The sequence below is a fragment of the Rhincodon typus genome, chromosome 43 (genome assembly GCF_021869965.1).
Source record: "Rhincodon typus isolate 14 chromosome 43, sRhiTyp1.1, whole genome shotgun sequence".
Classification (NCBI taxonomy): Eukaryota; Metazoa; Chordata; class Chondrichthyes; order Orectolobiformes; family Rhincodontidae; genus Rhincodon; species Rhincodon typus.
Window position 1 is genome coordinate 10,857,073 of NC_063374.1, and position 14,828 is coordinate 10,871,900.

Genomic DNA, 14,828 nt, shown 5'->3' on the forward strand with positions numbered 1-14,828 from the left:
GAGATCTGCACTGTTGGAGGGTCAGTGCTGAGGGAGATCTGCACTGTCGGAGGGTCAGCGCTTGAGGGAGCGCCGCACTGTCGGAGGGTCAATGCTGACAGAACTCTGCACTGTCGGAGAGTGTGTGTGTGTGTGTGTGTGTGTGTGTGTGTGTGAGAGAGAGAGAGAGAGAGAGACAGACAGAGAGAGAGGGGGGGAACAGTGTGTGTGTGAGGAGTGAAAGTGTGTGTGTGAGAGGGTGGGAGAGAGCGTGTGTGTGTGTGTGAGAGAGAGGGGGGTGACAGCGTGTGTGTTTGTGAGGAGAGCGAGAGAGAGAGTGGGGGGGCTGTGTGTGAGAGTGAGGGAGCGAAGTGTGTGTGTGCGAGAGAGGAGGGAGAGTGTGTGTAAGGAGAGAGATTGTGTGTGTGTGTGAGAGAGAGAGACACACAAACACTCTCCCCCCCACACCCACACTCACACGCACACACTCTCCCTCCTCTTTCCCCTCGCTCACACGCACACTCTCTCTCTCTCCCCCCCTCACTCACACACTCACTTTCTCTCTCCCCCCTTGCTCACACACACACTCTCTACCCCTCACACTCACACTCACTTTCTCTCAACACACACGCACACACACACACACTCTGAATCTATGGGGTGAATTTGTATTTGCAGATACATTCCATTTTGTTCAAAAAGCACTCAATTTATAGACAGTCAGTCAATATGGTGTTTTATAAATTCCTACTTTAGAAATAAAAGCAGTCTGTCTTCAAACTAAAACACAAACAGATTCCAAACAAGGCTTCACACATAGCATGCATTGTCTGACCTAAAATGTCATCACTTCTTTACACTGATAAAACCTTTAGTTCTCTCAGGACTGTGACTTGAAAGGAATTCAGGGATGTACGTATACATATCAATCAATTAAAACATTCTAACTGATTAAAGATTTAACAGCATCTTAGGTTTCTTTAGTACATCCTCATCAATGGTATGGCCCTTTGATTTTTTTACTTATAAATTCTGTAGCTGATGCCACCTCTCTCACTGGCACCTGAAGAAGGACTGAGGCTCCGAAAGCTTGTGTTTTCAAATAAACCTGTTGGACTATAACCTGGTGTCATGTGATTTCTGACTTCATCTTGAATCAGCCATTCTTTCACTGGTTCAAAATCCTGGACCTCCGTCCCTAATAGCACTGTACCTACAGCACATGAACTGTTGCAGTTCAACAAGATGGCTCACCATCCTCCCAAGCGGTAATTAGGGATGGACCTCTCCCACCAGACAGGAGAAACAAACTGGGTGTGCCCCACACCCAGTCTATCCAGCTTCTGTCAGAATCGTTTATGTTTCAATGGGATGCCCTCTCATTTTTCTAAATTGGCATTAATTTCTCCCCATACAACCTGCCATCCCAGGAATTATTTGGTAGTTCTAATGATAAGAACATGAAATTTCTTACCAGATAGTGCAGATAAGGTCAAGCATGGGTGCATTTAAAGGGGATTAAAGATGGGATCGGATGGGAGGTGGGAGGTGACTTGAGTGCATGGAAATATGAGTTATTTCTGTGCTCAACGTTCAATGTATCATACATGGAACCTCACAGCTATAATTCCTCAATGGCCACCTTCTGTTGCATTATTACAGGTGAAGTCCAAACTTGTTACAGAATGTGTTGAGTATTACTACAACTTTAAGAAGATACTCAAGTTTAACAAGAAACATCGCCATCGACCATCAGACACAGATGACGATTGGAACAATGTGTTCAAACAAGACACTGACTGTGAGGTGAGGCTCTAACTATTACTGTGGAAGAAGTGGTCTGTGTGTTGTTGCAAATGCTCCCAAGAAAGATACAGCATGGGTCTAGATACAGCGTAAAACTCTCTCTATCCTTTTAACTGAAACTAAAGCTCACTCTACACTGTCCTCATCAAACATTTCCAAGACGGTGCAGCATGCAGTTAGATATAGAGTAAAGCTCCCTCAACGCTGTCCCCATCAAACACTCCCAGGACAAGGATAGCACAGGGTGAGATACAGACTAAAGCTGCCTTCGCCATGTACTATGATCCTAGCTAATGTTGTTGCTGGATAAGTCAAATGCCACAAAAACCATAGAAAATAGGAGCTGGTGTATGTCTACAATTCAGTATGATCATGCTCATCATCCTACTCAGTACCCTGGCTCCTGCTTTCTCCACATACCCTTTGATCCTTCTAGCCCCAAGAACAATATTCAACTCCTTCTTGAAACATTCAAAGTTTTGGCCTCAACCACTTTCTGTGGCAGAGAATTGCATAGTCTCGCCACACTCTCGATGAAGACATTTCTCCTCATCTCAGTCCTAAATGGCCTAGCCCATACCCTGTGATTGTGACCCCTGGTTCTGGAGTCACCAGTCTGCAGGAATATCTTTTCTATGTCTTCCCTGTTAGAGTTTTATAAGTTTCTATGAGATCCCTACCCATTCTTCTAAACTTCAGCAAATGTAGTCCTAACTGATCCAGTCTCTGTTTGTATGTTAGTCCTGCCATCTCAGACTGAAATCTGGCTTGAGGAATTGTATTTGATTTGGTTTTAATGAAGTGGCCTCTTACTGACACAAATGCACACAAAGTTACCAACTTTGTTTTAACAATAAAACAGATGTTTATTAGGCAAACGAAAGGATGATAAAATGGGATAAACCTATTATAATACAAATTTGCAAAGTTTAAATACACAGTAAAAGTATAATCCCATTTATCCCGAAACTCTCCTTCAAAAGTTTGAAGAAAAAAAATCCCTCGTACAGTACTCAGGAGCAAGCCTTGTACAGTACTCAGACCAGAACCCCTTTCTTTAACACCTTGATAGGTTTAGGGTGATTGTGAACTTTAACTCCTAGACTAGGCAGTGTATTCCTGGAGTCAACATACCAGAGTTTAAACAAACTCATTTTCATGCCCTCTTCAGGGTTTTATCCCAACACTTCCATTCTGGAGCTACCACTAACTCCTAACTCTTAAGGGAGATTATTTTACGATATTACCCACTTCTTAGTAGCACATGTCAGTTTATATCAGAACTGTCCCAATCAAACAGTCCCAAGGCCTTTATAGTTTGTGGTGAGTTAGCACATATTGCACAAGGCAATTGTAATTTTATCCAAAATGGGTGTCAGCTCCCAACTCCCCAAAGCCTGATCCCCTTCGAAAGGCACCAGGCAGGAGACTGATGGAATACTCCCCACTTGCCTGGATTTGCGTAACTCCAACAAAACTCAAGAAGTGTTACAGGGCAATGCAGCCTGCCTGACACACCCTCCACCACCAACACTCAGTAGCAGCATTGTGTACCATTTACAAAATGCACTGCAGAAATGCACCAAGGCTCCTTCAACAACACCTTCTAAACCCACAGCCCCTACCATCTAGGAGAAGGGCAGCAGATACATGACCATTACCTGCAAGTTTCCCTCAAAGCCATACACCATTGTTACTAGGAAATATACTGCCATCCCGGCAGTATCACTGGGCCGAAGCCCTGGAACTCCCTCCCTAATAACACTGTGGGTGTACGTACACCACATGAACTGCAGCAGTTCAAGAAGGCACTGCTTTCTCAAGTACAATTAGGGATGAGCAATAAACAGTGACCCAGCATGGAATGCCCACAGCCTACGAATAAATAAAACCAAAGAACTGCATAAAGGTCTGAATAAAGAGTGGTGCCACTTAATATTTCTATTCAGGGTGACTAAGATTACACTATGGGATATTACTCCACAACAGGGCAGGGGATTTAATTAAGTGTTGAAATGGACATATCCATGATGCCCACATCCAAACTGTACTTTGTATCATTATGTTTTATACCCAGAATATGTTTCTAAATTTTTACTGTTTCATTTGAATTCAAAGCAGCCATTTACCAGTTCTCAATCGATACAGCATGCTCACAGAGTGGAGATAGAAGGTCCTTGCCCCACTGTCATCGGCAACTTTCCCTGCAAACAATGTGGCAAGTAAGTGTACCTGACATAAGCCATACGACAAAAAGAGAAACACATACATACAGAGAGAGAGAGAGACAGAAAAACACAGAAATACAGCAATAGAAATATGGGAAGATTAAGGATATGAACAGAGACAGGAGCAAATATCAGATACAGACAAAGACAGAGACAGAGAGATAGTGACAGGGCAGGGACAGAGGCACAAACAAGATGGGACAAATAGACACAGTCAGATGGACAGAGACTTTCACTACATAAAAATCAAGAGACAACCACTAAACTATACACAAGTGTGCACAGTCACAGATTAAAGTTGTATCTTTACTTTCCTATTGATTGTTTTTTTAAAATTATTTCTCTCTTCCTCAACCCTAAAATAATCTAGGATGTTTTATAAAATCAAGAGTCGAAATGCTCACATGAAGATCCACAGGCAACAGGATGACTGGCAGCACCGGTCTCAGGATGCCCTTTATTCTTCAGTCACCTACACAGGGGCAACACTGGGCAAATTGACGACCACTCCTCCTGCCTACCCCAGCTGGGACAACAGGGAGATCCAGGAGCAGCTAGAGGCTATGTCAGAGGCTATGACCTGTACAAGTCTACCCCCGCTGTATCACCAGGACGTGAAACTGAACCTTGCCAAAGAAAAGTGCCAAAATATTTTTATATAACAAACTCAAAGAAATACAATTCTTTGTAATGCACTAACTGTGAAGACTTCAACCCCGTCTAGGTCTTAAACACTTGTGTGTACAGACTCAGGCCAAGACTTTCGTTTAGCATCAACAGAAACTAAGCCCCTTTTAGCAAATCTGCACTTACAGAACGGGGCTAATGATTTTCTTCATTATTTTCTCACTGATGCGCAACATTGAGATTTTTATTCATGTAGCATACATAAATATGTATTTTTAGTTAATTCTGCAAATCTCCCCCTTCCTGCTGCCACACCCCACCCCCACCCCCGACCACATTTTGAACCTGTTGCTGGGATTTAGAGACTAGTTTCAATAGCACATCATTCAAGTGCCTCATTTGTAAAAGCAATGGCCCGAAACTTGCACTTAAAAGTCCCTTTCATATGGTAAAAGCATCCCCCAGACGTCTTGGGGAATGTAATCCAAAAGCTTCTGTTCAACTTTGGTTCATGTGAGGCAATGAAGCAAGAAAGGGATTTGAATCCTAATGCCTTGCTCAGCACCAACATAAACCCGTGCCACTTGGGGGCTGGAGGGGGGTGTCCTAAAAGAGATTTTCACCAGGGACTGAGGAGAGCCCTGTCTCTCCAAATTGAGCCTCCTTTCTGATCTATCCTCGCCCTGTCATGTACAGTCTTGCTGCCCCGAACAGCAATCCAAGGCTCTCAACCACAGTTCCCTTGTTGACCACCGCAACAGGGACACAGTTTCCTCCTGACGGTGCTCTGCCAGATGAGCTCTCAATCAGAAAAGGGTTGGCCATTCAGAGAACGTAGCAAGCCGACCTCCTCCTGCACACTGGTTTGGGAGCCAATGGCGTAGTCGAGGTGGGTCTGATGACCCAACATTCACAGGCTGAAATGACAGCAAAGTGATGGCTCATATAAATAAACTTCCATTAAATGTCAGTTGTCCATGTATTATATAATAAATTCCTTCCTATTAAACTATGAACAAGGTTGTCTTTATTATAAAAATTAGTTTATATTCCTAACTGTATTTAATTTTATGTATCAGAATCATTGATTCCCTACAGTGCAGGTAGAGGCCATTCGGCCCACTCAGTCTGCACCGACACTCTGAACAGCATCCCACCCAGATCCCCCCTACCTCCGCAATTACCATGGCTAATCTTGCTAGCCTGCACATTCTCTGGACACTGCAGGGCAATTTAGTATGGCCAATCCACTTGCACAGAGGGTGGCGCATATATAGAATCAGCTTCCAGAGGAAGTCGTAGAGGCAAGTACAATTACAAAGATATTTGGATAAGTACATGAACAGAAAAGGTTTAGAGGGATATGGGCCAAATGCAGGCAAATGGGAGTAGTTTTTTTTTCTTTTTTCCTTAATGGGATGAGGATGTTGCTGGCTAGGCAGCATTTATTGTCCATCTCTAATTGCCCAGAAGGCAGCTCAGAGTCAACCACATTGCTGTAGGTCTGGAGTCACATGTAGGCCAGACCAGGTAAGGGTAGCAGTGTCCTTCCCTAAAGGGCCTTAGTGAACCAGATGGGTTTTTCCCGACAATCAACAATGGATTCATGGTCATCATTAGATTCTTAATTCCAGATATATTTTATTGAATTCAAATTGCACCATCTGCCGTAGGGGGATTCGAACCAGGGTCCCTAGAATGTTATCCAGGGTCTCTGGATGAACAGTCCAGCGATAATACCACTAGGCCATTGCCTCCCATATGTCAAGTTCAGTTTAGGAAACCTGGTCGGCATGGACAAGTTGGGCTGAAGGGTCTGTTTCCATGCTGTATGACTTTATCTTTGGACTTGTGGAGGAAACTAAAGCGCCTCGCATAAATCCACGCAGACACGGGGAAAATATGCAAACTCCACACACAGTTATCCAAGGATGGAAGTGATCCCGGGTCCCTGGCACTGTGAGGGAACTGTGCTAACCACTGTGCCACCCAGGGGTTAATTTATGTATATTAAAAAATACAAAATTGCATTGCAATGCTGTAGAAAATATAATGTTAACTGCCAGGTAAAAAGTTTGATTTTAAAATTATGAAGAGATTCTATAAAAAGCAGCTGTCTGCATTCCCTAGAGTTTCAAAGGATGATGGCGACCTCCCAGACATAACATATTAACATTCTTACAGGGCTGACACAGTTGACATAGATGTTTCTCCTAGTTGGTTAGTCTAGAACTAGGGTTCATAATCTCAGAATGAAGGGCAGGCCAATTTAGAGTGATATTAGGAAGAGTTTCTTCAGAGGGTGCTGAATCTTTGGAATTTACATCAGAGGACCGCTGAGTAGGTTCATGACAGAAATTGATATGGATATGCAGATTGTACAGGAGAGTGGCATTGAGGTAGATAGTCAGCCGTAATCTAACTGAATGGTGCAGCATACTTGATGGGCTGAATTGCCTACTCCTGTTCCTATGACGCCCATCAAAACTCCATTACCACAAACTCAGATATACCAGTGGAAAAGACCAGTTAACTTACAGCAGCGGAGATTCGATGATGGTGGTGAAAACCTCAAAGGCTTTAGACAGAGGAAGTTAAGGGAAAGCATTGCTGGTGCCTGAACTGTCAGTAACCAGAGGGCACATATTTAAGGAGACTGGTGCCAGGCAATGACCATCTCCAACAAGACAATCATTGTTGCTTGATATTCAATGGCATTAGCAGCACGGAATCCCCCATTATCTACATCGTGGGAGTCATTACTGACCAGGAACTGAAATGGAATAGCCACATAAGTATTGTGACTACAAAAGTCAGTCAGAAGCTAGGAATTTTGCAGCGAGTAACTCACTTTCTGACTCCCCAAAGCCTGTCCACCATCTATAAAGCACAGGTCAGGAGTGTGATGGAATACGCCCCAACTTGCGTGGACAAGTACAGCTCCAACAACACTCAAGAGGCTCGACACCATCCAGGACAGACTAGCTCCTCTTGATTGACATCCCATCCACCAACTTCAACATTCGTTCCCATCACCACTGGCACAAAGTGGCAGCATTGTGCCATCTACAAGATGCACTGCTGCAATTCCCCAAGATTTCTCCAACAGCACATTCCAAACCCAGAACCACTACTAACTAGAAGGTCAAAGACAGCAGATATATGAGAGCACCACCACCTACAAGTTCATCTTCAAGCCACACACCAATGGACTTGGAAATATATCACTGTTCCTTCAGTATTGATGGGGTTAACAGCCTGGGACCATCTTCTGAACAACAGTTCATGAATGCAGTTCACCATCGCCTTCTCAAAGCCAACTGGGGATGGGCAACATGCACAGACCCAGCCAGTGACACCCACATCCTACGAAAAAATAACTTTAATAAAATGAGCTGATAGGATATGAAATGAACCGCCCAATCCAATAACAGGTTTCAAAAGGGAATTGGGGAAGTACTTTATGGTGCAAAAAATTACAAAGAATCAGCCAGGAAGTGGGTCTAACTGGTTGTTCTTGAAAACAGCTGGTGCAGCCTCAAACGGGTCAAAAGACCTCTCCTGTGTTATTCAACGAATGTGAATGAGATTGACTTCTACCAATCCGAAATCACAGGACACTGGACAGACAAATCTCAATGCTAAGGTAAAAACCAAAAGAGCTGCGGATGCTGTAAATCAGTAACAAAAACAAAGTTGCTGGAAAAGCTCAGCAGGTCTGGCAGCATCTGTGAAGGAGAAAACAGAGTTAACGTTTCAGGTCCGGTGACCCTTCCTCAGAACTGATGGTGGCTGGGAAAACATCAGTTAACATCAGTTTTGTTCCTCAATGCTAAGGTAACCATCTAGGCTGTGGACACTGGGAGACCACTGGAATTATCAAGGCCAGGCTTGATGGATCTTCATTTGGTAAAGGCACTTGGAAATAGACAGGTAAATGAAGCATTGAGGTACAAAGCAGCCATGAGTTAACTAGGTGGAAGTAGCTTCAGAGAGTTCATGCCACTGAAATGGTATGATAGGATCAGGGTTAGGATTAGGGTTAATGAGGTCAGCTTGCTGGTGATATTTTCTTCAATTGTGTAATTGTCAAAACTTTGCAAAACATCTAATACATAGTTTTCTCCATGGTCCACATCAATTCACTCTTCATAGATTCCCCCAAAACAGAGCTCTTTTCATCCACAGGAAGAAAAGGGGTAGGCGATGGCCTGGTGGTATTATCACGAGACGATTAATCCAGAAGCTGAGCTAATGTTCTGGGGACCTGGGTTTGAATCCCACCACGGCACATGGTGGAATTTAAATTCAACATTTAGGGAAAAAGCAAGTCTGGATGTAAGAGTCTACTGATCACCATGAAGTCATTGCCGATCATCAGGAAAACCCATCTGGTTCACTAATGTCCTTCAGGGAAGGAAATCTACCATCCTTACCTGGTCTGGCCTACATGTGACTCCAGACCTTCAGCATTATGGTTGACTCTCAATTGCCCTCTGAAATGGCCTAGCAAGCCACTGAGTTGTACAAATCACTACAAAGTCTCAAAGAAATGGAACTGGACAGATCATCTAGCATTGACCTAGGCATCGGAAAAGACAACAGGAGAAACAGCCCTGTCAACTCTGCAAAGTCCTCCTCACTAACATCTGGGGGTTAGTGCCAAAATTGGGAGAGCTGTCTCACAGAATAGTCAAGCAACAGCCTGACATAGAAACACTCACAGAATCATACCTGACAGACAATGTCCCCAACACCATCCCTGGATATGTCCTGTCCCATCGGCAGGACAGACCCAGCAGAGGGGCTGACACAGTGACATACAGTCGGGAGGGAGTTGCTCTAGGAATCCTCAATATTAACTCTGGACCCCATGAAGTCTCATGGCTTCAGGTTAAACATGAGCAAGGAAACCTCCTGCTGATTACCACATACCGTCCTCCCTCAGCTGATGAATCAGTACTCCTTAATGTTGAGCAACACTTGGAGGGAGCATTGAGGATGGCAAGGGCACAAAATATACTCTGGGTGGGGGATTTCAATATTCACCACCAAGAGTGGCTCAGCAGCAGTACTACAGATCGAGCTGGTTGGGTCCTAAAGGACATAGCTGCTAGAGTGGATCTGCGGCAGGTGGTGAGGGAACCAACAAGAGGGAAAAACATACTTAACCTCATCTTTACCAATCTGCCAGCTGCAGATACATCTGCCCATGACAGGTAAGAGTGACCATCGCACAGTCCTTGTGGAGACAAAGTCCCACCTTCACATTGAGAATACCCTCCATTGTGTTGTGGGCACTATCAACGTGCTGAATGGAACAGACTTTGCACAGATCTAGCAACTCAAGACTGGGCATCCATGAGGCGCTGTGGGCCATTAACAGCAGCAGAATTGTACTCCAGCACAATCTGCAACCTCATGGCCCGGCATATCCACCACTCAACCATTACCATCAAGCCAGGGGATCAGCCCTGGTTCTTTGGAAAGTGCAGGAGGGTATGCCAGGAGCAGCACCAGGCACACCTGAAAATGAGGTGTCAAACTGGTGAAAGCACCAAACAGGATTACTTACATATCAAACGGCATAAACAGCAAGTGTTATACAGAGCTAAGCGATCCCACAACCAACGGATAAAATCTAAGCTCTGCAGTGCTGCCATATCCAGTTATGAATGGTGGTGAACAATTAAACAACTCACTGGAAGAAGAAGCTCCACAAATATCCCCATCCTCAATGATGGAAGAGCCCAGTGCAAGAGATAAGGCTGAAGCTTTCACAGCAATCTTCAGCCTGAAGTGCCGACTAGATGATCCATCTCGGTCTCCTCCAGTGGTCCCCAGCATTACAGATATTAGTCTTTAGCCAATTCAATTCATTCCAAATGATATCAAGAAATGGTTGGAGACACTGGATACAGGCTATGGGACCTGACAACGTTACGGCAATAGTACTGGAGACCTGTGCTCCAGAACTTGCACATTAGGTGGGTTATAGGGGGATGGGTTTGGGTGGGTGCTCTGAGGGTCTGTGTGGACTTGTTGGGCCGAAGGGCCTGTTTCCACACTGTAGGGATTCTTTTCAATGAGAACTTGCTGCTCCCTTAGCCAAGCTGTTCCAGTACAGTTACAACACTGGTATCTACCCGACAATGTGGAAAATTGCCCAAGTAGTCCTATACACAAAAAGCAGGACAAATCCAACCCGGCTAATTACCGCCCCATCAGTCTCCCCTCGATCGTCAGTAAAGTGATGGACGGTGTCAGTAACAGCGCTATCAAGCAGCAGCTGCTCAGTGACGCACAGTTTGGGTTCTGCCAGGGCCGCTCAGCTCCTGACCTCATTACAGCCTCGGTTCAAACACAGACAAAAGAGTTTAATCCCAGAGGTGACGGGAGAGTGACAGCCCTTGATATCAAGGCTGCATTCGACCAAGTGTGTCATCAAGGAGCCCCAGCAAAACTGGGTATCAGGGGGCAAATGCTCCGGTGGTTGGAGTCATACCTGGCATATAGGAAGATGGTTGTGGTTGTTGGAAGTCAATCATCTCAGCTCCAGGACATTTCTGCAGAGGTTCCTCAGGGTAGTGTCCTCGGCCCAACCATCTTCAGCTTCTTCATCAATGACCTTCCCTCCGTCATAAGGTCAAAAGTGGGATGTTTGCTGATGATTGCACAATGTTCAGCACCATTCGTCACCCCTCAGATACTGAAGCAGTCCATGTTCAAATGCAATAAGATCTGGACAATATCCAGGCTTGGACTGACAAGTGGCAAATGACATTCGTGCCACACAAATGCCAGGCTATGACCATCACCAATAAGAGACAATCTAACCACTATCCCTTGACATTCAATGCTGTTACCATCACTGAATCCCCCACTGTCAACACCTTGGGTGTTATCATTGACCAGAAACTCAACTGGACTCACCACATAAACACAGTGGCTACAAGAGCAGGCCAGAAGCTGGGAATACTGCAGCAAGTAACTCACCTCCTGACTCCTCAAAGCCTGTCCACCATCCACAAGGCACAAATCAGGAGTGTGAGGGAATACTCCCCACTTGCCTGGATGAGCGCAGCCCCAACAACACTCAAGCAGCTTGACACCATCCAGGACAAAGCAGCCTGCTTGATTGGCACTATATCCACAAATATCCACCCCCTCCACCACCGACGCTCAGTACCAGCAATCTGTACCATCTACAAGATGCTCTGCAGAAATTCACCAAAGATCCTCAGGCAGCACCTTCCAAACCCACAATCACTTCCATCTAGAAGGACAAGGGTATCAGACATATGAGAACACCAACACCTCCAAGTTCCCCTCTAAGCCACTCACCATCCTGACTTGGAAATATATTGCCATTCCTTTACTGTCGCTGGATCAAAATCCTTGAATTCCCTCCCTAATAGCATTGTAGGTCAACCCACAGCAGGAGGACTGCAGTGGTTCAAGAAGGCAGCTCATCACCACCTTCTCAAGGGCAACTAGGGATGGACAAGAAATGCTGGCCAGCCAGAGACACCCACATCCCACAAATGAATAGAAAAAAAATATGGCTGCAAACCACAGGTTCATTGGACTTCAGGAGTCCACTTGTGCTTGCCACTCAATAAGATCATAGCTGATCTGTTATGCTATCCAACACTGCCTTGTATAAATTTTAACACCCAGTCTCTACTACCCTCTGGGGAGAACAATTACATACTCGAAAGAGCCTCAGAGAAAGAAAATTCTTCTCATCTCGGCTTCAAAAGATAAACCTCATTCTTAATAAAAACCGAAAGAACCGTGCTGGTGATGCTACAAATCAGTAACAAAAACAAAGCTCAGCAGGTCTGGCAGCATCTGTGGAGGAGAAAACAGAGTTAACGTTTCGGGCCCGGTGACCCTTCCTCAGAACTGATGGTGGCTGGGAAAACGTCAGTTCATATGCAGAAAATAGGGAGGAGGGTGGGGTAGGGAGTAAACAATAGGATGAAGCCCAAAGAGAGAGACAGTTGGACAAAGGAGTTGATTACGATCAGGCTGGGAGGGTGATTAGTTGTTAATGGGGACTGTTAGTGACTAACAGCAGTTGGTGTGTAATGGCAGGCTATGTGGTAACAAGGCCTGGTGTGTGAGGTAAGGAGTTAGGACGTGGGAGAGGTTAGGCCCTAAAATTATTGAACTCGATATTGAGTCCAAAGGATTGCAGGATCCCCAGGCGGAAGATGAAGTGCTGTTCTTCCAGCTTGTGTTGAGTTTCACGGGAACACTGCAGCAAGCCAGAGACAGAGATATTGACCAGGGAACAGGGTGGTGTGTTAAAGTGGCAGGCAACAGGTAGCTCAGGGTCTTTTTTGCGAGCAGAACGTAGATGCTCTGTGATGTGGTCACCCAGTCTACGCTTCATTTCCCCAATGTAGAGGAGACCACATCGTGTGCAGCGAACGCAGTAGACTAGATTCTGGGAAGTGCAGGTGAAGTGTTGCTTCACCTGGAAGCTATGTTTGGGCCCTTGGATACTGGGGAGGGAGGAGGTAAATGGGCAGGTGTTGCACCTTTGCCGGTTACAGAGGAAGGTGCCATAGGGCTGTGGTGTGGTGTTGGGGGTGAAGGAAGTGTGGACCAGGGTGTCCTAGAGCAATGGACCCTGCAGAAGGTGGACAAGTGAGGGGAGGGGAATGTGTGTCTGGTGGTGGCATCTCACTGGAGGTGGCGGAAATGGCGTCTGATGATCTGGATGTGGATGCTGGTGGGATGGTAGGTAAGGAGAAGCGGAACCCTATCGCTGTTACGGGAAGGAAGAGAAGAGGTGAGGGCAGAAGTGCAGATGGGTCGGATCTGGTTGACGGCCCTGTCGACAATGGTGCTGAGGACTCCTTGGTTGAGGTAGAAGGTGGACATTTCAGAGGCTCCCTTGTCAAAGTTGGCCTCATCTGAAATTCTCAAGCTGTGTTCCCTGGATTTATTCCCTCCCTCTGCAAACATCTTCTGGATATTTCATCCTCTCAAGATCTTCTATGTTTTAATGCGATCACCTCTTATTCTTCTAATTTCCAGTGGATATAGAGCTGGTCAGTTCAACTTATCCCCATAAGATAATCCCTTCATCAATTATTTAAGTGAAATTAAAACAAAGTGCTGGACCAACTCAGCAAGTCTTGTAGCATCTGTGAAGAGAGTTAGTGTTTTGAGCCCAAAATGGGGTGGCACAATGGCTCGGTGGTTAGCACTGCTGCATCATCAAACCTGGGTCCCTGGTGCTCTTTCATCCTTCAGGCGGCTACATGTGTGCAGTTTGCATGTTCTCCCCGTGTCAGCGTGGATTTCCTCCTGGTACTCCGGTTGCCTCCCACAAACCAAAAATGTGCAGGTTAGGTGGATTGGCCATGGGAAAGGCAGGGTTACAGAGAGGGGGCAGGTCTGGGTGGAATGCTGTTAGGAGGGTTGATGCTGATTCAATGGGCCGAATGGCCTGATTCTGCAGTGTAGGGATTCTATGATTGAACATTGCGAAGAATCACGTCGAATTCGCAACTTAACTCTCTCTCTCCACAGATACCATCAGGCTGACTGAGCTTCTTCATCAGTTTCAGTTTTTATTTCAGCTTTCCAGCATCTGCAATATTTACTTCCAAATTAGCTGGGTGAACTTTCTCTGAACTGCTTCTGAAGCAAGTTTTTTTATTTTCAAGTTCAGGGATCAGACTGCACACCCTACTCCAGATGTGGTCTCAACAATGGTCTATAAAACTGTACAGAAATTTCCCAACTTTTATATTCTATTCCCTTTGCAATAAATAATGACATTCCATCTATTTTCCTAATCATTTGATGTACATGCTTACTAATGTTTTGAGATTCTTGTATCAGATCTTTTCGTATTGTGGAATTCTGCAATCGCTCACCACTGAAAAACAAACTGCTTTTGTTTTCTTCCTGTTAAAGTGGGCAAACTCACATTTATTCAGAGTACATGATCCTACAACACCTCAAACTGATATCACAATAATAGCTCTTGAGACTGACCTATGATGTCAAAGATTAAATGACGTCAACATAAACCATAACAAGGTGTAGAGCTGGATGAACACAGCAGGCCAAGCAGCATCATAGGAGCAGGAGGGCTGACATTTCGGGCCTAGACCCTAACGTCAGCCCTCCTGCTCCTCTGATGCTGCTTGGCCTGCTGTGTTC

At 45.2% G+C, this 14,828-nt stretch overlaps 2 protein-coding genes across 2 annotated transcripts in view; one reads left to right on the top strand and one right to left on the bottom strand.

Moving 5' to 3' along the window:
• LOC109923316 (transcriptional-regulating factor 1-like) overlaps nt 1-5,656 on the top strand; it is a 71,950-nt gene extending 66,294 nt beyond the window's left edge. Inside the window, 3 exon segments of the mRNA XM_048619652.1 lie at nt 1,642-1,785; nt 3,904-4,007; nt 4,384-5,656. Coding sequence (XP_048475609.1) covers nt 1,642-1,785; nt 3,904-4,007; nt 4,384-4,675 — 540 coding nt within the window. The 3' untranslated portion in view covers nt 4,676-5,656.
• The window catches only part of b3gat3 (beta-1,3-glucuronyltransferase 3 (glucuronosyltransferase I)), a 31,826-nt gene continuing 19,691 nt past the window's right edge, over nt 2,694-14,828 (bottom strand). Inside the window, exon 6 of the transcript XR_007266013.1 lies at nt 2,694-5,557. The gene's annotated coding sequence lies outside the window, so the exon portion shown is untranslated. The remainder of the gene's footprint in view (nt 5,558-14,828) is intronic.